This window comes from Aulonocara sp. 'chitande type north' Nkhata Bay, linkage group LG9 (genome assembly GCF_057382095.1).
Source record: "Aulonocara sp. 'chitande type north' Nkhata Bay isolate Kocher_YH1m ecotype deep benthic linkage group LG9, A_spYH_male_GT1.1, whole genome shotgun sequence".
NCBI classification, from domain to species: Eukaryota; Metazoa; Chordata; class Actinopteri; order Cichliformes; family Cichlidae; genus Aulonocara; species Aulonocara sp. 'chitande type north' Nkhata Bay.
In genome coordinates this window covers 5,631,202-5,653,673 of record NC_141352.1, presented here as the reverse complement: position 1 = coordinate 5,653,673, position 22,472 = coordinate 5,631,202, and the positions used below count along the sequence as shown (strand labels likewise).

General features: G+C 44.8%; 1 protein-coding gene across 1 annotated transcript in view; it reads left to right on the top strand.

Annotated features, from left to right (window-relative positions):
- The first annotated feature begins 403 nt into the window (after positions 1 to 403).
- lama1 (laminin, alpha 1) overlaps positions 404 to 22,472 on the top strand; it is a 37,052-nt gene continuing 14,983 nt past the window's right edge. Inside the window, exons 1-35 of the mRNA XM_086305417.1 lie at positions 404 to 545; positions 2,516 to 2,686; positions 2,893 to 3,005; positions 3,897 to 3,948; positions 4,056 to 4,246; positions 4,397 to 4,576; positions 4,661 to 4,750; positions 4,883 to 5,000; positions 5,078 to 5,256; positions 5,470 to 5,563; positions 5,677 to 5,834; positions 5,919 to 6,059; positions 6,149 to 6,307; positions 6,392 to 6,493; positions 6,664 to 6,878; positions 7,089 to 7,200; positions 7,672 to 7,782; positions 7,917 to 8,044; positions 8,128 to 8,214; positions 8,291 to 8,502; positions 10,231 to 10,337; positions 10,428 to 10,608; positions 10,690 to 10,826; positions 10,926 to 11,159; positions 11,491 to 11,634; positions 11,732 to 11,917; positions 12,173 to 12,358; positions 12,448 to 12,575; positions 13,708 to 13,825; positions 16,974 to 17,114; positions 17,240 to 17,358; positions 21,427 to 21,516; positions 21,638 to 21,831; positions 21,920 to 22,062; positions 22,139 to 22,237. Coding sequence (XP_086161543.1) covers positions 491 to 545; positions 2,516 to 2,686; positions 2,893 to 3,005; positions 3,897 to 3,948; positions 4,056 to 4,246; positions 4,397 to 4,576; positions 4,661 to 4,750; positions 4,883 to 5,000; positions 5,078 to 5,256; positions 5,470 to 5,563; positions 5,677 to 5,834; positions 5,919 to 6,059; positions 6,149 to 6,307; positions 6,392 to 6,493; positions 6,664 to 6,878; positions 7,089 to 7,200; positions 7,672 to 7,782; positions 7,917 to 8,044; positions 8,128 to 8,214; positions 8,291 to 8,502; positions 10,231 to 10,337; positions 10,428 to 10,608; positions 10,690 to 10,826; positions 10,926 to 11,159; positions 11,491 to 11,634; positions 11,732 to 11,917; positions 12,173 to 12,358; positions 12,448 to 12,575; positions 13,708 to 13,825; positions 16,974 to 17,114; positions 17,240 to 17,358; positions 21,427 to 21,516; positions 21,638 to 21,831; positions 21,920 to 22,062; positions 22,139 to 22,237 — 4,875 coding nt within the window. The 5' untranslated portion in view covers positions 404 to 490. The remainder of the gene's footprint in view (positions 546 to 2,515; positions 2,687 to 2,892; positions 3,006 to 3,896; positions 3,949 to 4,055; positions 4,247 to 4,396; positions 4,577 to 4,660; positions 4,751 to 4,882; positions 5,001 to 5,077; positions 5,257 to 5,469; positions 5,564 to 5,676; positions 5,835 to 5,918; positions 6,060 to 6,148; positions 6,308 to 6,391; positions 6,494 to 6,663; positions 6,879 to 7,088; positions 7,201 to 7,671; positions 7,783 to 7,916; positions 8,045 to 8,127; positions 8,215 to 8,290; positions 8,503 to 10,230; positions 10,338 to 10,427; positions 10,609 to 10,689; positions 10,827 to 10,925; positions 11,160 to 11,490; positions 11,635 to 11,731; positions 11,918 to 12,172; positions 12,359 to 12,447; positions 12,576 to 13,707; positions 13,826 to 16,973; positions 17,115 to 17,239; positions 17,359 to 21,426; positions 21,517 to 21,637; positions 21,832 to 21,919; positions 22,063 to 22,138; positions 22,238 to 22,472) is intronic.

Here is a 22,472-nt window from a genome sequence, read left to right as displayed (position 1 = left end):
GTGCACATTGATACTAAACTGCATGATTTTCATCTCACATCAGTGATTTTTTGAAGAAGCTTTGTTGCTTTGATTCTGTTTAATTTATGGAACGGAAATGAAATCCTGCAGGACCCAGTAAACAACAACATCTTGTAAACAACTGCCAAAATTAAATACAAAATAAATGAAGCAAAGAGTGTTTACAGTTTCTCCTTTATTGTTTACATTAATGCTTAAAAAAGTGTACAAAAAAAAGGCCCTTACCACCCTCCCCCAAAGATCAAATGGTACATCCCCCCCACCCCATACAAGCCCTTTTGGGCTGAATGAATGAGAAAGGGGTTAGGGGGAGGGGTAGTGTGAGTTGGAGTCACTGTGGTGTTCAGGCACTCTCCAGCAAGCATTCCTATGAGCCACATTGATTCTACCAGTTAATTCTAGTTCTGCTGCATGGAGCAAACACTCGCGAAATAACAGCGACACTCAGATTTGACTCAAGGGTGTGAGGATGAAAGTGCTGCTGCTTTTGTTGTTGATGGGGCAAGCCACCGCTCAGCACAGAGGTGAGACACCTTTTTAAAAAGTTTGCTGAGTTCTAACAGCTGCTTTGAATTCTTATTCTCAAGTAACTTCACAGATTCAAAAAATCTCAGAGAGGAACACTGAAAAAGTTTTTATTTTCAGGGTTACACATCTGTTTAAGCACTGTTGAACCCATCGCAGCTCTGCAGCCTGATCAGTGGGATTAGAGCTGGCTCTAATGTCGATGATTTAAGCAGAATGTACTTTTATTCTTGTTTCCCAAAGTAGTTTGACTGTAGTATTCTGCTATAGTTTAAAGTATGTTTCCCTTTCAGCTGTGTGTGTGTTACTGTTATAACAAATCACATGTGCATCTTTGAGTCCTTGAGTCTTCATCGCTGTGGGTATTTTGAATAGTGTAATGTAGTGAACATGCTACTGTTATCTTTGTTTTGTCTTCGGTCAGGGTCAGTTTGTTCTGATTTAAGGAACATTTATGCACCCTGACCTCTTTCTGTAAAAGTTTCAGTCAGCAGACTCGAGACAAATAACTTTGGGATTAAGCTCCACTTCTCCATCAGAGGTCAAATATCTGGAAATCTGATCTGGATTAAAGCTTGAGCACCTGTGATGTTATCTTTATCATCATATTCATCACCCCGAATCTGTTCAGGCATGCACTTTTACTTCTCTTCTCACTGGCTCATGAATGAATCAGTGGAACAGTGTGTGTGTGTGTGTGTGTGTGTGTGTGTGTGTGTGTGTGTGTGTGTGTGTGTGTGTGTGTGTGTGTCTGACAAAAGACAAGGAGAGGGAGAGGTCAAGAATTAGTGTTTACAGTCACACTCTTCTCTCCTTCATCGCTCCCCAGAGATCACCACCCCCAAACACACACAACACATATAGACAAATCTCTACAACCTAAATACCTCTCTGTGTCTGTGTGTGTGTGTGTGTGTGTGTGTGTGTGTGTGTGTGTGTGTGTGTGTGTGTGTTGGGGGAAGGGTGACAGGTCATCCTGAACCTAAAATGGCTGACTTAACACATCCCAACACACAAACAGTCAGATGTAATGTTTTGTATGTAAAATATATAAACTAAGTACAGAGCAACATTTCACTGCAAGGTACCAGCAGCACCAGCATTATAGCATAATAATAGTGACAAAGCATCACACACAGTGGACTCGTATAGATCGCATATTTTATTAACCCCTCCACTGTTGTTCGATTCTCTCTCGCCTTAAATAATTTGCTCCAATCAGACTTTGGTTCCACGTATTTGAACCCTGAGGATATAACATCTGTATTCCTCGCTACCTATGTGAACATTCTCAATTAAAAAAATGCTTATATATATATATATGTATATATATATATATATGTGTGTGTATATACTAAAAGATATTGAAGAATGAGTCACTCAGAAAAGAAACAGATCAACCTTTGACCTCTGACCCAGATTGATTTTCAAAAAACAAACACATGTTGGTTCATGTGTTTGTTTTGTTCAATACTAAAAACCTATGCACACTGTTTCAGAGTCCCATGGTTCTTAAATTCAGATTTTTAACCAACACAGTGAGAATCTCAGTGGGAAACTGCAGCTGAGTCAATAGACTGTGTGTGTCTGTGTGATTGGTGAGGTGGTAGGCTGTGGGGGTAGATGGGTTTCAGTAGTGTCTGAGAGACTTTACTTGTTTATGGCTCTAATATATTTAGGCTTTGAGGCCTGGAGATGTAATCACTGAGTATCCATTGAGACTGCTCACCTAAAGATGCAAATATTCTGCTCTTATGTGAGGAGGTTTCAAAATAAAGGTTATAGAGTAAACATTCAGAATTGTCTTTTTATTACAAAAACAAGTCAGATCTCACAAGAGTAACACCGAGGTTTTAGACAGTGACTCATCTGAGAGCATACCTGTAAAAAGACCTGAACTAATCTATTCATTCACTCATCAGATCACTAATGTCTCCCCTTATATCATTCTAATGTAACTGTACTACAGGTCTGTTTCCTGCCATATTGAATCTGGCCAGTAATGCAGTAATCAGCAGTAATGCAACATGTGGAGACCCAGAACCTGAAGTCTACTGCAAGCTGGTGGAGCACGTTCCAGGACGGAGGATAAAGAACCCACACTGTCTCAAATGTGATGCCAACTCCGTTCTGTCCAGAGGTACGAGACAAGACTCCAGATTCTTCTTTACATCAAAGATCCAGTTTGCTTTAATCCAGAACCAGAATCACACAGATCACTTCAAATTATCCAAATGAATTCACATTTTACCTTCAAATTAAACATTTTGCAGCATCAGTAAAGTACCATTTGCACTTAGCTATGAAATTCCAGTGCACTACTACAGTAGTCATCTCTGTGTGCAGAACGTCATCCAATCACAAATGCTATTGATGGAACCAATCGGTGGTGGCAAAGTCCAAGTATCAAGAATGGACAACAGTTTCACTGGATTACCATCACACTGGATTTGAAACAGGTAACACAAACACAAGTAAGACCCACACAGACTAAAACATAAAGAATGATCACAGATAAAAATGCAACCATTAGAGGAAAAATTTCAAGTACAGCAACTCTAATATCTACTGATATTTACTTAGACTCCTTCTGTCCAATCAATCTTTCCGAGTTAACTTCAATAATGTATTCTTCTAAACAATCAGTGTGCCGTTGAGACCCCATTAATTAATACCTCAGTTTTAAATATGATTAATATTATTATTAACGAGCTCCATACAAAGGGGTTTAAGGTGTCAGTAATTAAAGCATTACTTAAAAAGCTATCGCTTAATTCACCAACTATAGACCAATTTATGACCTTTCTTTACTCAAACAGTTGACTCGTCATCATCAGTGTAAGCCATGCACACTTGACATGTTCCTTCAGGATTTTCTGGTAGAAAGCAAAATGTGTTCTTCCATCAATTAGGGCGAGTCGTACAGGTGTTGGAGGGAGGGAGCTTTGGATAGCTTTATATGGCTTTAACAGCTGCATTTTGTATTTACTTTATGGCATCATCTTCTCTTTCCCTTTACTCCTAACTGGTTGTGGCTGGTGGCTGCCCCTCCCTGAGCCTGGTTCTTCCTGTGAACAGGGAGTTTTTCCTTCCTACTGTCACCAAGTGCATGCTTATAGGGGTTTTTCTTTCTTTCTAATATTCACCTTGTAAAATAAAGCACCTAAAGGCAACTGTTGATGTCAAATGGTGCTTTATGAATAAAATGTGAAAAATGAAAGTTTTGTTTTTCTTTTCATGACCAGAGGGGACAATAAAAGCACAGAGGAACACATTAACCAGAACAGTGCCAGTATCCTCTGTTCTTTACTCAAAGTCTTTGAGTAACTTTGAACTTTTGTGCTGTCCAGGTTTTTCAGATCGCGTACATCATTATCAAGGCTGCTAATTCTCCTCGAGCAGGTGAGACTGGCCCATGTACTGCCTGTTTATCTGCCTTTGACACAATCACAGAGTAAATATTTAAGACATCGTTCCATGTTTGCTATTCTGATCTGTCTGTTTCTCAGGTAATTGGATCCTTGAGCGGTCTCTGGATGGAGTTTCCTTTGAGCCCTGGCAATTTTATGCCATCAGTGACTCTGAGTGTTTATATCGCTACAACATCACACCACGACTGGGACCACCAACCTATAAGAGTGATACAGAGGTCATCTGTACATCTTATTATTCCAGATTAAACCCACTAGAGCATGGAGAGGTGAGGCTTGCACTTGCTATGCTCATGTTATCTGTCTCAAATCAAATCACTTTTTTATTGTCACATCACATGTGCAGGTCTCCCTTTCTGTTTAGCGTCTGTCCATCTTTGACCTTTCTTCTTTTCCTTGTGCCTCTTTCTGTCTCTCAGATCCATACCTCCCTAATTAATGGCCGACCTGGAGCCGATGATTTAACCTCAGATCTGCTGAATTTTACGTCGGCGCGTTACATCAGACTGAGACTTCAGCGAATCCGAACACTGAATGCCGACCTGATGACCCTGAGTGCTCGCGATCCTCGAGATATTGACCCTATTGTCACTCGGAGGGTGAGATAAGCTGCAAAAAGTTGATCTTTGACCAATAAACTGACTTGTACTTTCTGATACCTTTTGTGTTACCGTGTTTCTCAGTATTATTATTCCATCAAAGACATCTCTGTGGGTGGGATGTGTATCTGCTATGGACATGCTCAGAGCTGCCCACTTGACCCTGTTAGCAAGGTAACGGCAAACGCCCGAGCATCTGTATATTGGAACATATGTAAAGTGTTTCACCAGGTGAAATATATGTGTATGTGTGTGTGTGTGTGTGTGTGTGTGTGTGTGTGTGTGTGTGTGTGTGTGTGAGTACAGAAGCTTCATTGTGTATGTGAGCACAATACTTGTGGAGAAAGCTGTAACGAATGCTGCCCAGGTTACCATCAGCAGCCATGGCAACCAGGGACCATCTCCGATGGAAACACGTGTGAAAGTAAGAAACACCCTTAAACACACTGAGTACCATTTCTTTGTGTGCTATTTGTTAACCTGTCTCTGTTTGTCTCTCAGAATGTAACTGTCACAATAAAGCAGACGACTGTTACTACAATCAAACCATCTCTGAACTCTCTTTGAGTTTAAACACTCACGGTGTTCGTCAGGGAGGTGGAGTTTGTTTTAACTGTCAGCAAAACACAGCTGGCATCAACTGTGAGACCTGCAAAGATGGATACTTCAGACCTGCTGAGGTACTGACACAATATTACAAACTGGCTAAGGTTATTGACATAATGCAGCAATTTATACCACAGAGTTGCTAAAGTATTGACACAAGTAAAACTATATCTGGAGATCCTGACTCAGAATGTCTCTCTGCATGATCTGTATGTGTGTGTGTGTGTGTGTGTGTATGTGTGTGTGTGTGTGTGTGTGTGTGTGTGTGTGTGTGTGTGTGTGTGTAGGTTTCTCCATATTCTGACTTTCCATGTGTTGAATGTAAATGTGATCTGAGAGGCTCAAAGTCTTCAGTCTGCGCCAGAGACAACACACAGCCAGGTTAGTATATTTTTATTATTAGTAGTAGCGGTAGTATTGTTGTTCTGCAGCAGTTTTTTGCAGTATAACTATATTTCTTGGATGTGTGTGTGTGTGTGTGTGTGTACGTTTAGGTTTGCTTGCAGGTCAGTGCATGTGTAAGGAGGGGTTTGCAGGTCAACAGTGTGACCGTTGTGCATTTGGATACAGAGATTTTCCTCAGTGTTTTCGCTGTGAGTGTAGCCTGTCAGGCAGCATCAACACTGACCCATGCAGCCCCTGCATCTGCAAGGTAAACACCACCTGCTCTTCAATATCTGACCTGCTTTCTGGTGTTTCACCTGGTCCCTAACCTTACCTGTTCTCTCATCCTCAGGAGAATGTGATGGGAGCTCACTGTGATCTGTGCAAGCCAGGTTTTTTTAACCTCCAGGAGAGCAATCCTCTCGGATGTACCAGCTGCTTCTGCTTTGGTGTGTCTGATGTCTGCGAGAGCTCTGGCTTGTCCATAGGGCAGGTAAAAAATACCTGTGTTCAGGTAACAGCACCATATTGCATGCCTACATCATGAAGAACCTCTAATTATGTTGGGGTTGTTTTTTTCAGGTGGTTACTGCAGAAGCTTTGCTCTTCCCCTCTGAAACAATCACCACCACCCCTGTACTTCACAGCAATGAGATACCCATTCATAGCAACATTTCCTCTGGTGCCACCCACCAACAAATGCTGTGGTGGGCGGCACCCCAAAGTTTCCTTGGTAACAAGGTAAGCTACCATTTCCATATTTGCTCATTATGCCAAACACATGCCAGTCTCTCCATCTACTTTCTGACTTCTCTCTGTCTGTAGCTGTTGTCTTATGGAGGTTTCCTGAACTACTTTGTGGTTTATGATGCTCCACTTGACTTTGAAAACCCCACCCTGTCCGCCCACTGTGACATCATTATCAAGGTGAGAACAAACATGTGATTAGATCACTATTTTGATTTCTCTAGATTGGTATGTTGTGTTGTTATCAGACACCATCTACATTTTCACAGTGCATGTTTTATATTGAAAATGTAGCAGTGGTCTCTTGAAGGGCTTCAACATCCAGACTGAAGAAACTCTCTCATTCTCAGGGTAATGGTTTGGCTCTTCGTCTTTCACGTCTTCTCCCACTATCCCTCTCTACACTGGCTGAGCAATTGGTTAACGTGCCAATGGTCTGGCAGCAATTTGCGTATGACCAAACAGGCAGGCATGTTACCCGAGATGACCTGCTATTGGTTCTTGCCGATGTGACGTCACTGGTTGTCAGAGTTTACCTGAATACCTCCGCCACCGGAACGATACGGTGAGGAAAAGTAAATGATAACATATGGTCAAATCACTTATCTAAGGCTGAGTTGGAGATTAAAAAGACTCAGATAGCAAGGCTGAGATTCACTTAACCTGAAGCTTGAGTCATACCGAGTCATCTCCCCAGCACAATTCTGCAGGAGGAGCCCAACATCAGTATGAACACTGCTGAAGATGGAATATTGACTGTCTCTGTCTATCACAGCCTCAGCTCCGTCTCTCTGGACATCGGTGACGCTAGCTCGCATTCTGAGGTTCAAGCACTTGCTGTGGAGAGATGTGAATGCCCGTGGGGTTACAGTGGCACTTCCTGTGAGGTAATTTATTTAAGACTGAAACTATTTTTCATAATTTTGGATGCTATTGAAATGCAGACTTTCAACATTCAAGGGACAGAGTTAAAAAAAATAAAAATAGTATCTTACCACAGAGGAGTTTGCACTATTTTAGACTCAGCCCCTTAAATGAAATTCTCAATTCAAGGACAGGTGAGGGCTATGTTTTTATTGTTTGCTAATCAGTTAAGCTCAGAATAAGTTTGAAGTGCAGCAGCTGGGTAGTGTAGTGGTAAGACTACAGTTCCCACCGGCATCCAATAAGGGTCGTGGCTAGACCCCCCATGCTAAAACCAAGCCCTGGAATGGCGCGGCTACGTCTGCAGCCTATGCGCAGCTGGGACACAAGCATTTCATTACATGTTGTACTGTGTATGTGACAAAGTGAAATTGGAGTGCATCCTTAGTAATATCAGTTCAATACCTAATTGTTTGTGCATTTTTGTGTTTTAGTCGTGCCTACCAGGTTTCTACAGAGTGGGTGGAATCTTGTTTGGAGGAAACTGTATGCAGTGTGAATGCAATGATCATGCCGCTGAGTGTGACATCAATGGAGTTTGTGTGGTGAGTCACGTCACAATCAGAACAATCAGAAACAGTTTTCTCACCTGCTGTTCTGACACATGGTTCATTCCCTGTCCACTGTGTGGTCATCTCTCTCTGACCTTTTACTGATTCGTCCGTCTAACTTTTCTCAGGGCTGTACCCACAACACCACGGGCCCTCATTGTGATCAGTGTCTTCTGGGTTTCTATGGTGATGCCACAGAGGGAAGAACAGATGACTGCCAGTTGTGTCCATGCCCTCTAACGAAACCATCCAACAGGTTTGTCTTTGTCATTGGACCTCATTCAAACCAATTAAAGTTTATTAGTACAGGCAGTATGTAAGAACACCTCTGTGCCCTAGGTTCAGTCCCACTTGTGTGTTGGATGCATCTGGACAGGTACTGTGTGACCAGTGTCAGGATGGGTACACTGGAACCAACTGTGAGAAGTAAGTATGATTGAGAAGCCGATCAACCCAATGATAAACTGATAACCCAGCATAACACATGGGTTTGTGTCTTCAGGTGTGCTAGTGGTTTCTATGGGAACCCACAGGTAGTGGGTGGGACCTGCGTTCGCTGTGAGTGTAACGGTAATGTGGACATCAGTGAGGCAGGACACTGCGATACTGTCAGCGGGGAATGCTTGCGTTGCCTCGGAAACACAGCAGGGAGACACTGCGAGTTGTGTCGGCCTGGGTACTATGGAGATGCTGTGCACACCAAAGACTGTCGGGGTGCGTTACACATATCTGCTTTGACATCAGTAATCATACACACTTAATGACTAAATGGGCCATTTTACCATTTTAGATACATGATTGATTTCAATTTGTTAATGTGAGTTTTTCTCACACTGAAAGGTTAGTGATCGACTTCCACTGTGACCATTCACATGGTCTGTGTGAATAGTACCCACGCAGCTATGTCTTAAACACATAGAAGTCTGGATGAGATCGAGTTTTCCACTTCTAAATTCATGAAAAAATTAATCACGCTGTCTAATGGTATACTTATTAGAGACAGCATTACCGTGGCCTCCACTAACACTTGGGACATTTTGGAATCATTATTGACCAGGATATGGATGTGTGTAAATAAATATAATGTTCTCTTATGCTTTCGTTCATCTTCAGTTGATCCACCACATCACATTGAGTGTTAACAGAAACTAGAAAAGAGATCATGTTTCTCCCAAATCACCTTCTAGTTACCTGCTTCTTGTTAAATCCAGAATTGAATTTAAAATCATTTTCTCACATATGCAGTCCTGATAATCAGGCCACGTTGTTTCTTAAAGACTTCATAGTACCACATTTTCCAATATCCCTGCAATAAAAGCAGCATTTTATTTTTCTTCTCAGCCCTCAACCAGTCATGGTAGATCACTCCCCGTCCCTGAGCCTGGCTCTGCCTGAGGTTTCATTCTGCTGAAAGAAGGCTCTTAAGCCTTGATTATACTCTGTCATGGACATGGACACAGTCTGTTGAGTCATTCCTGTTATACAGGCCAACGCACAGTTGTGCATTGTAATTTAAAGTCTCCATGGATTAGTCCACAGTCAAGAAAAACTGGCTGTCACACAGACCTCTGCATGGACGCTCGCACTCACCATACAGTAATGAAATTTATGTCCCTCAGACCCTAGCAGACTAGCAGGCAAGGAAAAAGCAAGACCTTTCAACCATCACAGCAAAACACTAAATATGTTAACCACAACATACATGAATAGTTTAAATAAGCATCATGGGTCATAGTGAAAAATAGGCTCTCAGTCTGGAAAGTGAAGTCAGTGTGGAAAAAACTAACACCCAGGCGCACTCAGAATTGCTTACACAGAGAAACACTCACTGCCTTTGTTTGAAATGTTGATCTTTTACAAATCCAGATTAGAGTCGACCTATGGACTCTTTGTTCTGCTATCACATGACTGTCTGTGACTATGTGTGAGTGTGTATCAGTACTTGTGATTGCATATACTACTATCTAGTGGTGACATAATCAAACTGCACTCTGTTGATGATTTATAGCAGTACATTTTTCCTTATTTTCCAGACTTTGAAAAGAGTTGAGATTCACAGTCATTCTCGTCTGCACAACTGTTTTAAATCAAACTTGAATTTCCAGATACAAAAATGTAGCAAAATTCAGTTTTATTTAATTAGCATTTCTCAAGGAATTGCAGCACCGTTACCTTTGTGGTAGAGAGGAAGAACTCCCCTATAAGGAGAACCATACACAGGGCTGCTGCAAATAGTTGAGAGTGAGGGGAAAGAAGATGGAAGAGAAAGCACAGAGAGGAGAAAAGAATCAAAAGCACAAAAGCTCTTAGAAGCTGTACTGTTTGTCAGTAAACAGCAAACAACTTTAAGAAACTGTTGTAGAGGTGGTGTCACTTGACCTGGGCTGTTAACGGGTAGGAAGTTTCACGTAATTTTTGACAGCAAGTGGGGCTTTCTTTCAGAATGTGGCTGTGATGTCAACGGGGCCCTTTCCAGTCAATGTAATGTCACAACAGGCCAGTGTATCTGCAGAGAGAATGTGACGGGACGCACCTGTGACCACTGCAAGGTGAGAGACACACATGCATGTGTGGCATACACTGTTTTTGTTTTGTGTTTGTTATTTTCATTTATACTTTGTGTAAAACTTGTTTTTCAGTCAGGATTCTATGGGCTGCAAAGTGGCCATGGCTGTATGCCATGTGGCTGCAACAAATCAGGATCTCTGTTTGAATCATGTGATAAGGAGGGGCAGTGCCAGTGTGTAGAGGGTGTGACTGGACACAAATGTGACCGCTGCAGTAGGGGTTACTATGGTTTCCATGACAAAGGCTGCATAGGTAATAAACTGTAAGCTACAAGTCTTCATGCTGATTTGTTGACATTTCTGTCTCTAATTGATTGTTACTTTCTCCTCCCAGCATGCTCCTGTGATCACACTGGTGGGAACTGTAACCCTGAGAATGGAGAGTGCATCTGCCCCGCCCACACAGAGGGAGAGACCTGCAATAAGTGTGTAAAAAATTACTGGGGCCATAACCCCACCACAGGCTGCAAGGTAACACACACACACACACACACACACACACACACACACACACACACACACACACACACACACCTTGTGAGACAGGTTAACTGTGTAGTGTCTGTTTAGCCTTGCAGCTGCAGTGAAGCAGGAAGCTCTTCCCCTCATTGTGACCTGACCAATGGACAATGTCTGTGCAAAGAGGGGTTCTTTGGCAAGTCATGCGACCAGTGTGCACCTGGTTACTATGGGTACCCAGCATGCTCAGCCTGTGGCTGTGACATGGCAGGCACAGAGGAGACCTTTTGCAACGCTACCTTGGGGGTGTGTTCCTGCCAAAACACTGGAAATTGTGTGTGCAAGGTAATGTGTGAGTTGTTTGTTTGTATATAAGTTCTGGTTTAGAGATCTCATCAAATCAGTGATGGTCCTGCTTAAGATAATAAAAAGACCCTCATGAAATTCCATATTCCAAAATCATATACATGCAAAACAGTCTCAAAAACTGAACATGTGGGCAGATTTTCCTTCATCAGTAGCATCAAGTGCTGCACTGCTTCCTGCACTGCTTGAAATGTTTGATTGCTCTGGGAAAGTTCAACTTTGCTGTTAATCTCAAATTCTTTTTATGTTGCTCACATGTTTCTGTAGGGTATAATATGAGTTTGTCCTCTATGTGTGTGTATTTTTTCAGCCTGGGGTCTCAGGCCGGCGATGTGAAGAGTGTGTTTCTGGTTGGTTCGGACTGTCAGCTGAAAATCTAGATGGTTGTTTGCAGTGTTTCTGTTCAGGACTGAGCCAAGACTGCGAGGAACAGGGAGGACTGACCAGAGTACCAGTGAGTACATCTTTTGCATAATCATTGTAGTTTACGCATCATGACATACACAGTTAAGGCTCCAAAGAGTTCTCCCTCATGCTGTCCCTTCTCACAGGTGTACCTGGCTTACTCCTCCACTCTTCCATTCCTGTCATTGGTCAGTCAGTCAAACCTGCAGGGTACTGTATCTGGAGTGTACCGTCAGGGCAGTGAAATGCTGCTCGACACCCGTCAGCTCAACACCAGCGGGCTGACAGGCCCGCTCTACTGGAGGCTCCCCGCTCAGTTTGAAGGAAACCAGGTACTATTATCCAAATTGATGCCTGATACTGTCTCGTTGCTTCCACTGTACCTTCAGCCCAATCGGCTAACAGACAGCTGCTGTTGCCCACACTGTTTAAACATGTGCTTTGGTTGTTTAAATAGTCACAGAATGATTTAGTCTTGCAACCTTTAAATGTGTTGGTTTAGACTTTACAATTTTCACTTCATTATAGTAGTAGCGTAAACTGCTGTGTGTGCTTAGTGGTGTACTTATGTTGTTTTCACTTTCCAGCTACTATCATATGGCGGACTGCTTTCTTACACTGTCACCTTTCACGCTGAGGATGGCTCAGGACTTTCTAATCAGGAGCCTCAGGTGCTAATGAGGGGCGGGACTCTGAGGAAGCTTGCCATATACACTGACATGGTTGCTCCAAGCAATGGTGTCACGACTCAGCATGACATCAGGCTGACAGAGGTACAGCTGTACAGCAACATGTTAAAATAAAGACAGATGTTTAGAAAGAAAACCTGCTCACTGTGTGTCTGTGTGTGTGTGTGTTACAGCACAAGTGGAAGTATTTTAACTCCGTATCACAGAGGTCGGTGAGTCACGCTGACTTCATGTCCGTCCTCAGTAATATTGAGTACATCATCATCAAAGCGTCTTATGGTACCAGACTGCAGCAGAGCAGGTATTTGTAAACACTGTACTACACATTGTATTAAAATAACTGATTATGGTTAAAAATAAACTGTGGGCGAAATAAAATGCAGTAGTCATGTATAAGCACATGGAGAGTAAAAGGTGGGAATGTTTATAATTCGGGCTGATCAAGCCCCAAGCTCCTAACCTTAAAAGTAGATACTGTGTCTTTCCCAGTGGTGGGATAACATTTTGATCTGTAGCTAAATCAAGGAGCAGGTGGAGGTATGCGCTTAGAAAAAGGAATTAAAGTGAGTAGAAACGAGACAGAATACTTACATGTGAATGATAGGGATGCAGAGGTAAAGGTGACGATGCAAGGATTAGAGATAGTGAAGGTGGTTATGTTTAAATACCTGGAGTCACTGACAAAGCAACATACAAAGAGGCGCTGAAGAGGTGAAGAAAACAGTGCAAGTGTTAGAGGTGATCTGTGACAGAGGGACAGCAGCAAGTGGGAAAGGGTAGTGAGACCTGCTATGATATATGATTTGGAGACGGTGGTGCTGACAAAACGACAGCCAAAGCTGGAGGTGGAGGTGGCAGAGTTAAAGATTTTCATTATAAGTGGTCAGAGAGGACAGGACTATATCTGACAGACAGCTCAGGATGAGAGAAAGTAAGAAAGGCAAGGCTGAGATGGCTTGGACATATGACATATTCATCAAAGGATGTTGAAGCTGCCAGGCAGAAGAAAACGAGGAAGATCTCAGAGGATGGATGTGGAGAAGGAGACCAAGAATAGGGTTGGTGTGACAGGAACGATGCAGGTGAGATGGAGGCAGATGATCCGCTGTAGTGACTGGAGTAATCTCCCGGTCGATAGCCATACATCGGAATCAATTCAATTGTTCAAATCGCTAAATGTAGTCTTAATTATATTTGTATTATTTGTTCCTTGTTTCGCCCGCATTGCAGTTTTATTGTGAAGCACTTTGATGTACGCTTATCTTTTAAATGTGCTATAGAAATAAACTTTGACTTCTTTTAGAAGCAGCAGAAAGACCAAGAAGAATCCAAACTGGGGGCTTCTTCCACAGGAAATTTATTTTTTTACATGTCTGTGACCACAAGTCATGGTAGCTGTGAGATCACCAGTTTTCTTGTGCTGTTTTTTTAAGGATCTCTAATATTACCATGGAAATGGCAGTGGAGGTGGAGAAGTCAGAAGTCGGAAATGTAGCCAGACTGATTGAGTCGTGTGTCTGCCCACCTGGGTACACTGGACTGTCATGTCAGGTAATCACCATGTGGTGGTACAACTGTATACCTGGTGGGGCACTATCTAAAGCACCCTTTCTTCCTTTCCGTGGTTGTGGCTACCGAGGCTAACTAGGTCTGCACCTGGACTTAATCAAGTGAATTAAGCTAGCTAATCAAGTTTAACTAAAAACTGAAACCCTTTTCTATCCAGTTTGTGGAAAGAGTAACTTACCCCCAGTGTCATGGCTGTGTGCAGGCAGGCAGGGAGAAAGGACCCAAAATGCAGGACTCTGAGGCAAATGTAAACTCAAAACACTCAGCTTTATTGTGGGCAGAAAAGGGAACATAAACTTAACTAAACTGGGAATACAGAACTAAACTAGGCAGGCTAGCAGATGGAACACGCGGTGAGGGTGAGTAGACATTAACAACACGACACTGACGCAAAGACACACTGGGCTTAAATACACTGAGAGAGTCATCAAGGAATTAGAGACAGAAGGGGAACACAGCTGGAAGGAATAAGACCTAACGAGACAGGGAGAGCAAAGCTGGAACACTGACATCAGACAGGAACAAGAACCTTCAAAGTAAAACAGGAAACAAAACACACTTTACTAAGACACGGACTAGACAGAGACAGACTTGACACTGACCAAAACCTACTAAATAATAATCATAATCAAAACAGTATCACTGATCAATCAGAACATAAATCATAATCTAGAAAAACACCAAAGCATGAGAAACAGAAAGCTGGGTCAACATGACCCAGAACCGTGACACCCAGTTCCAAAAAAGTTTGGTTGTTGTGTGAAATATAAATAAAAACAGAATCAATTTTATTAACAGTAGAAACATATCTAATGTCTAAAACAAAACACTTTATTTCATGAAAAATCTTAGCTTATTTTGAACGGCAATATGCCCCAAAAACAGTTGGATTGAGGTAAAATGAGGTTGGAAAAGTAAATAACACTGAAACGAAACAGCTGGAGGTTTGCAACTATTAGGTTTAGTGGCAGCAACTCAGCACCATGACTGGGTATAAAAAGATTGTCTTAGAGAGGCATTTTCCTACAAGTTCAAATGGGCAGAGGTTGAGCAAAAAATTACATCTACTAATTGTTAGACTTGTAGTCAAGACCACCTAAACCAAGACCCAGACAATACCAAGACCAAGACAGACCGAGTCAAGACCAAGACAAAGTCGAGACGAGACCAAGACAAAGACAAAAAAGTCTTTAAACTGCAGCCAGATGCTGCTTCGCTTACGGGTGTCAGGCATATTTATGTGTTTTTGCGACGCACTCGCACAGCCCTCCTCACCGCTGTCTACTGTCTCACTCACTCACTGAGAGGACAGACGCACGCTCCACTTGACTGTTGTGTCTCTCACCCTCTCTGTTTTTCACATAATGATATTATCCTATATCCTCGCATGTGATTGGACACAATATGGAGAATTGGAGCATAGCTGAGCCACTGTGTGAGAGCTGAGCAGCAAAAGGAAATTAAGTGAGGAGCCGGCTCTCGCTCAATGGGAGTCGACTCTTCTGATTCACTACAAAGCACTCTCTAAGCACGGCTCTTAGAGCTGATGCTTTTGCGCATGACACATTATCAAACGTTACATTGTGTGTCATGGATACTGTTGACTTCAAATCTCCCGACCACTATGTCGATCTGAGACAGCAAGACCAAGACAAGACAGAGGGATTCGAGACCAAGACAAGACCAAGACCACGTAAAAGTGGTCTCGATACATCCAGCTCTACTAATTGTTGAGTAATTTCAAAAGAATGACCGTCAGCCTTGAAAATCTCGTCAGTATATAATATCATCAAAGGACTCCAAGAATCATGCATGTGCGAGGATAAGACTGAAAATTCATTGGGCCCTGCATGTTTTCTATGACATGCATTACAAATAAGCATGTCATAGAAAACACTGTATATGCTCGCTCCGCAATCCTGAAATTCATGTTTGAGCTGTGTCATACAAAGAAAAGGCCATACATACTCATTATAAAAGAATATCTGCCATCATCTCTGGGCCAAATTCAAAATGCAGTGAGACAAAGTGGAAACTGTTCTAATAGTGCCTATGGAATTGGTAGCTTACACAGGACAGGCAACATCACTGCTAAAAGGTGTAGTAAGGTTTTACAGCAACATATACGTCATACACAGATTACATTGTTTACATGAAAAGCCTTGATTATATTTAAGCAAGCCAATGCGAAACTGCACACTGCCTGTATTATAACAGCAATGCTTCACAGTAGACAAGTCTGGGTGCTGAACAGGCCTGCCTGCAGTCCAGACTTTTCAACAACTGAAAACAAAAATCTGGCAACGAAGGCCCAAGACTGTTGAAGTAGTATCTTCTATGAGACAAGAATGGGACAGCAGCCCTCCCAAAAGTCCAGAACTGGCATTCTCCCAGATGTTCATGGCTGAACATGGTAAACATAGGAATATTTAAAGTTTTTTGAAATATTTTCCCAGTTTAATCATTTGATATGCTTTCTATGTTCTGTGTTTGGGTGTATGCGATTTGCAAATCATTGCACATTAAAAAAAATATATTTTACACAGTATACATGTTTTTCTGGAACTGTTTGTATTTTTATATTTGAATTTGTATTTGTATTGTTAATGGTTTTGGACGGTTCTATTAACAGCAGGAAGGTTCTGGGGTCAAACATATTTGGGAGCTTCCTGTGTGGATTTCTGCTGGTCCGGGTTTCTCCAGAAGTTCCAGTGTCCTTGCATAGGCTGTAGACATTTCTGTTAATTAAAATTAGATCATGTCATAAGTATGGATGTGAGGTAGATAAAGCAGAAGTTAAAAATAAAATAGATATAAAATAAAGACTGTTTGTACTGTAAAGATCTTTCCAGTCCAAGGAAGGACTCACATAGAATGGGACAGGCAAGTGAGTAGAAGTAGAAGAGGTTGGAGATGGACATGAACAGACAGAATGTGCTGGAGGCAGAGAGAAATCCCTGCATGCAGTTCTGCAAGGGAGACGAAATGCCCACAGCTGAATTTGGCAGGCAGGAAACGTGCACCTCTCTCCTACACTAAGCAGAGTGAGGCCCAGTTCACTTAACTACGTCTACCATCATCAAAGACATTTCCTGACACATCTCTGCCTCTCTCATGTATCCTTCTGCAGGATTGTGACGTAGGATATTTCCGTCAACCTCAGTCTGAGTTGTCACCGCAGAGCAAGAAGTCGATGTTTGTTCGCCCCTGTGTTCGGTGTCGCTGCAACAACCACAGCGAAAAGTGCGACGCTGAGACGGGACAGTGTCAGGTAACGTGCTAACACTGATTCATACGAGCATTTTAGAGGAGATTGCAAACTAAAGACAGAACCATAGTCAGCGCAGAATATCAAGAGACTGCAGAATTTAGTAGAGTCTGTATTTTTTCACACAGGACTGTAAGCATCACACCAGCGGACAGAGCTGTGAGAAATGTGCCTCAGGTTATTATGGAAGTGTCAAAGGATCCATCGGCGACTGCTCACCATGTGCATGCCCCCTGCTGAACAACAGGTGCACACCTTCATCGAGCATCTTGCGCCTCATTTCTTAATGATTCTTAAATTGTGTAAAATTGTTTTAAAATGTCACAGTTTTAAAATTTATGCTGGAATTAGATATGTTAGCATGGCTATTATATAAAATAAACTTAATTAGGCCTATGATGGGGAAATCCTCCTTGAATCGCTACCTTATCGTGGTGGAGGGGTTTGTGTGTCCCAGGGATCCCAGGGGCTATGTTGTCTGGGGGCTTTTGCCCCCTGGTAGGGTCTCCCATGGCAAACTGGTCCTGGGTGAGGGACCAGACAAAGAGCGATTCAGAAGACCCCCATGAAAAGAATATCGAGGGAACAGTTTACCCTGCCCGGGATAGGGTTACCGGGGCCCCGCCCTGGAGCCAGGCCCGGGGAGGGTGCCCGAGGGCGAGCGTCTGGTGGCCGGGCCTTAGTCCATGGGGCCCGGCCGGGCACAGCCCGAAGAGGAGACATGGGCCCATCCTCCCGCAGGCCCACCACCCGCAGGAGGCGCCATAGGGGTCGGGTGCATTGTGAGCCGGGTGGCGGCCAGGAGCGGAGGCCCTGGCGGACCGACCCCCGGCTGCCAAGACTGGCAATAGGGACATGGAATGTCACCTCTCTGGTGGGGAAGGAGCCTGAGTTGGTGCGTGAGGTTGAGAGGTACCGGCTAGATATAGTTGGGCTCACCTCTACGCATTGTCTGGGCTCTGGAACCAGTCTCCTGGAGAGGGGCTGGACTCTGTCTCAGTCTGGAGTTGCCCCTGGTGAGAGGCGGCGGGCTGGGGTGGGTATTCTTATATCCCCTCGGCTTGCTGCCGGTACGTTGGGGTTTTTCCCGGTGGACGAGAGGGTTTGTTCCCTGCGCCTTAGGGTCGGGGAACGGGTCCTGACTGTCATCTGCGCTTATGCGCCGAGTGGCAGTTCGGAGTACCCAGCCTTCTTAGAGTCCCTGGGGGGGGTGCTGGAAGGTGCTCCACCTGGAGACTCTGTTGTCCTGCTGGGAGACTTCAATGCTCACGTGGGTAACGACAGCGAGACCTGGAGGGGCGTGATTGGGAGGAACGGCCTCCCTGATCTGAACCCGAGCGGTGCTTTGTTATTGGACTTCTGTGCTAATCACAGTTTGGCCATAACGAACACCCTGTTCGAACATAAGAGTGTCCATAAGTGCACGTGGCACCAGGATGCTCTAGGCCGTAGGTCGATGATCGATTTTGTAATCGTATCACCAGACCTGCGACCATATGTTCTGGACACTCGGGTAAAGAGAGGGGCTGAGCTGTCAACTGATCACCACCTGGTGGTGAGTTGGATCAGGTGGCGGGGGAGGACGCTGGACAGACCTGGTGCACCTAAACGCGTAGTGAGGGTGTGCTGGGAACGTCTAGCAGAGGCCCCAGTCCGCGAGATCTTCAACGCACACCTCCGGCAGAGCTTCAACAGCATTCCGAGGGAGACTGGGGACATTGAGTCCGAATGGACCATGTTCAGCGTCTCCATTGCCGAAGCTGCTGCATTGAGCTGCGGCCGCAAGGTGGTTGGTGCCTGCCGTGGTGGTAATCCCCGAACCAAATGGTGGACACCAGAGGTGAAGGGAGCCACCAGGCTGAAGAAGGAGGCCTATCGGGCTTGGTTAGCCTGTGGGACTCCGGAGGCAGCCGACAGGTATCGACAGGCCAAGCGGAATGCGGCTCGGGCAGTGGCTGAAGCAAAAACTCGGGTGTGGGAGGAGTTCGGAGAGGCCATGGAAAAAGACTTTCGGACTGCCTCGAAGAGATTCTGGCAAACCGTCAGGCGTCTCAGGAGGGGAAAGCGGTGCTCTACCTGCACTGTGTATAGTGCTGGCGGAGCGCTGTTGACGTCGACTGAGAAAATTGTCGGGCGGTGGAAGGAATACTTCGAGGACCTCCTTAATCCCACTGACACGTCTTCCGGGGAGGAAGCAGAGTCTGGGGATGAGGGGTGTGACCCACCAATTTCCGGGGGCGAGGTCACTGAGGCAGTTAAACAACTCCTTGGTGGCAGAGCCCCTGGTGTCGATGAGGTCCGCCCCGAGTTCCTGAAGGCTCTGGACGTTGTAGGGCTGTCTTGGTTGACACGTCTCTGCAATGTTGCGTGGAGATCAGGGGCAGTACCTGTGGACTGGCAGACCGGGGTGGTGGTCCCCATCTTCAAGAAGGGGGACCGGAGGGTGTGTTCCAACTACAGGGGGATCACACTCCTCAGCCTCCCCGGGAAAGTCTATGCCAGGGTGCTGGAGAGGAGGGTTCGTCCGCTAGTCGAACCTCGGATACAGGAGGAACAATGCGGTTTTCGTCCTGGTCGCGGAACACTGGACCAGCTCTTTGTCCTCTCGAGGATACTTGAGGGTGCATGGGAGTTTGCCCAACCAGTCTACATGTGTTTTGTGGACCTGGAGAAGGCATTCGACCGTGTCCCTCGGGGCGTCCTGTGGGAGGTGTTGCGCGAGTATGGGGTGTCTGGCCCATTGCTACGGGCCATTCAATCCCTATACAACCGTTGCAAGAGCTTGGTTCGCATTGCCGGCAATAAGTCGGACTCGTTCCCGGTGGGTGATGGGCTCCGCCAGGGCTGCCCTTTGTCTCCGGTTCTGTTCATAATTTTTATGGACAGGATTTCTAGGCGCAGCCAAGTGGCGGAGGGCTTTCGCTTTGGTGGCCTCAGAATCTCATCTCTGATTTTTGCGGATGATGTGGTTCTGTTGGCTTCATCGGGTGAGGGCCTCCAGCTCGCACTGGAGCGGTTCGCAGCCGAGTGTAACGCAGCGGGAATGAGGATCAGCACCTCCAAATCTGAGGCCATGGTTCTCAGCCGGAAAAGGGTGGAGTGCCCACTCCGGGTCGGGGATGAGTTCCTGCCCCAAGTGGAGGAGTTCAAGTATCTCGGGGTCTTGTTCGCGAGTGATGGGAGAAGGGAGCTGGAGATCGACAGACGGATTGGGGCTGCGGCTGCAGTAATGCGGACGCTGCACCGGTCAGTCGTGGTGAAGAGGGAGCTGAGTGTAAAAGCGAAGCTCTCAATTTACCGGTCGATCTACGTCCCTACCCTCACCTATGGCCACGAGCTGTGGGTAGTGACCGAAAGAACGAGATCGCGGATACAAGCGGCGGAAATGAGCTTCCTCCGAAGGGTGGCTGGCCTCTCCCTTAGAGATAGGGTGAGAAGTTCGGCCATCCGGGAGGGGCTTAGAGTAGAGCAGCTGCTGCTCCACATCGAAAGGAGCCAGCTGAGGTGGTTCGGGCATCTGGCAAGGATGCCCCCTGGGCGCCTCCTGGGCGAGGTGTTCCAGGCATGTCCCACCGGGAGGAGGCCCCGGGGCAGACCCAGGACACGCTGGAGAGATTATATCTCTCGGCTGGCCTGGGAACGCCTTGGTATTCCCCCGGACAAGCTGGAGGAGGTGGCTGGGGAGAGGGAGGTCTGGACCTCTTTGCTTAGGCTGCTACCCCCGCGACCCGACCTCGGATAAGCGGATGAAGATGGATGGATGGATAGGCCTATGATGCTTATTATATAACAGGCTATTAAGATACATGAGCTAAGTTAAGCATGTGTCTTTTAGGCCCAGCTCCTAAACAGCAAAAAGTGGAAACCTTATATCAAAGTAGTCTAAGGAGCTTGCAAAGAAAAGCGTCTGGACTTCTTTAAGTTGCTTGAAGACATTTCACCTCTCATCCGAGAAGCTTCTTCAGTTCTAAGGTCAAATGGTGGAGAGTCCCAGATTTAAACCTAGTGGGAGTTTCTCCACCATTTGACCTTAGAACTGAAGAAGCTTCTCGGATGAGAGGTGAAACGTCTTCAAGCAACTTAAAGAAGTCCAGACGCTTTTCTTTGCAAGCTCCTTTGACTACAATGACCTGGATGACTGAGAACCTTCACAGACTTATATCAAAGTAACTTTAAAAAACTTGTTTCAACTGACAAACAGTCCAAAATACAAACATACTTGCTATATTTAATGTTAATTAATGCCTGGATATAATACAGAATTTTGGTATTGATCAACTTTGGCATGTTGTTATTTTTGTATGTGTGTGTGCAGCTTTAGTCCCACCTGCATTTTGGAAGGAGCAGCAGGTGATTTCCGCTGCACCGCCTGCCAGCCTGGCTATGAAGGGAGATACTGTGAGAGGTGAGATCATTACGTCACATCTGTCTTTAGACCCTTTGTTATATACTGAAGTCGTCATCTAATTAATGCAACTTTTATTGTGAAAATTTGCTTGCTGTGTTTTCACACTGCCATCCTCCAGGTGTTCAGTTGGTTACTATGGTAACCCATCAGTACCAGGCGGTGTGTGTTCACAGTGTAGCTGCAGTGCATGGGGCTCCCTCCACTTGCTGTGTGACGTGCTGACTGGAGAGTGTGAATGTAAGGATGGGGTCAAAGGTCAGTCATGTAACGCGTGTGAAAAGAGGAGCATCTTCCAGGAAGGCGAGTGCGTGTGTGAGTAAATACACACACACACACCACACACACACAGACACACACTAACATGAGACACGCGACTAACATGTTCTTTTTTTATTTCCAGCATGTGATGACAAATGTACTGGTATCTTGTTGGATGACCTGGATGAGTTGCACAATCACTTCCTGTTTTTCAACCTGAGTACCATTGCAATGTCATCATACCGGCAGTTGTGGCTGCTGGAGAATCAGACCAGAGAAATGCAGGTACAAAAATGTGATTAAGTTGTTGCTCATGTCGAGATGTACGACATACTGAAATGATGACAACATGTCTCCCCAGGTGGTGTCTTCACAGAACAACTCTGTTATAGTGTCCACATCTAGAGTGGAAGAAGGTCTAAATTATTTGACCTCTGCACTCGGCTCTCTACTGCAGCAGGTAGGCACACCCGCCTGTCTGCTAAAGGTTCATTACACCACCTTCTGTGTGTCACTCAGAGTGTTTTCACCCCTTTAGTTTTTACTGTAATACATTGCACATTGCAAACAATGTGAGAATGGTACTGGGTCCTGGAACAGTGGATAACATTTGCAGTAATTCTAGAGTTAGCTGCTAGCTAGCTCTGAACACTTTTGTACTCTCCACATCTGATAACTGACTGGTCTTTTAAAAC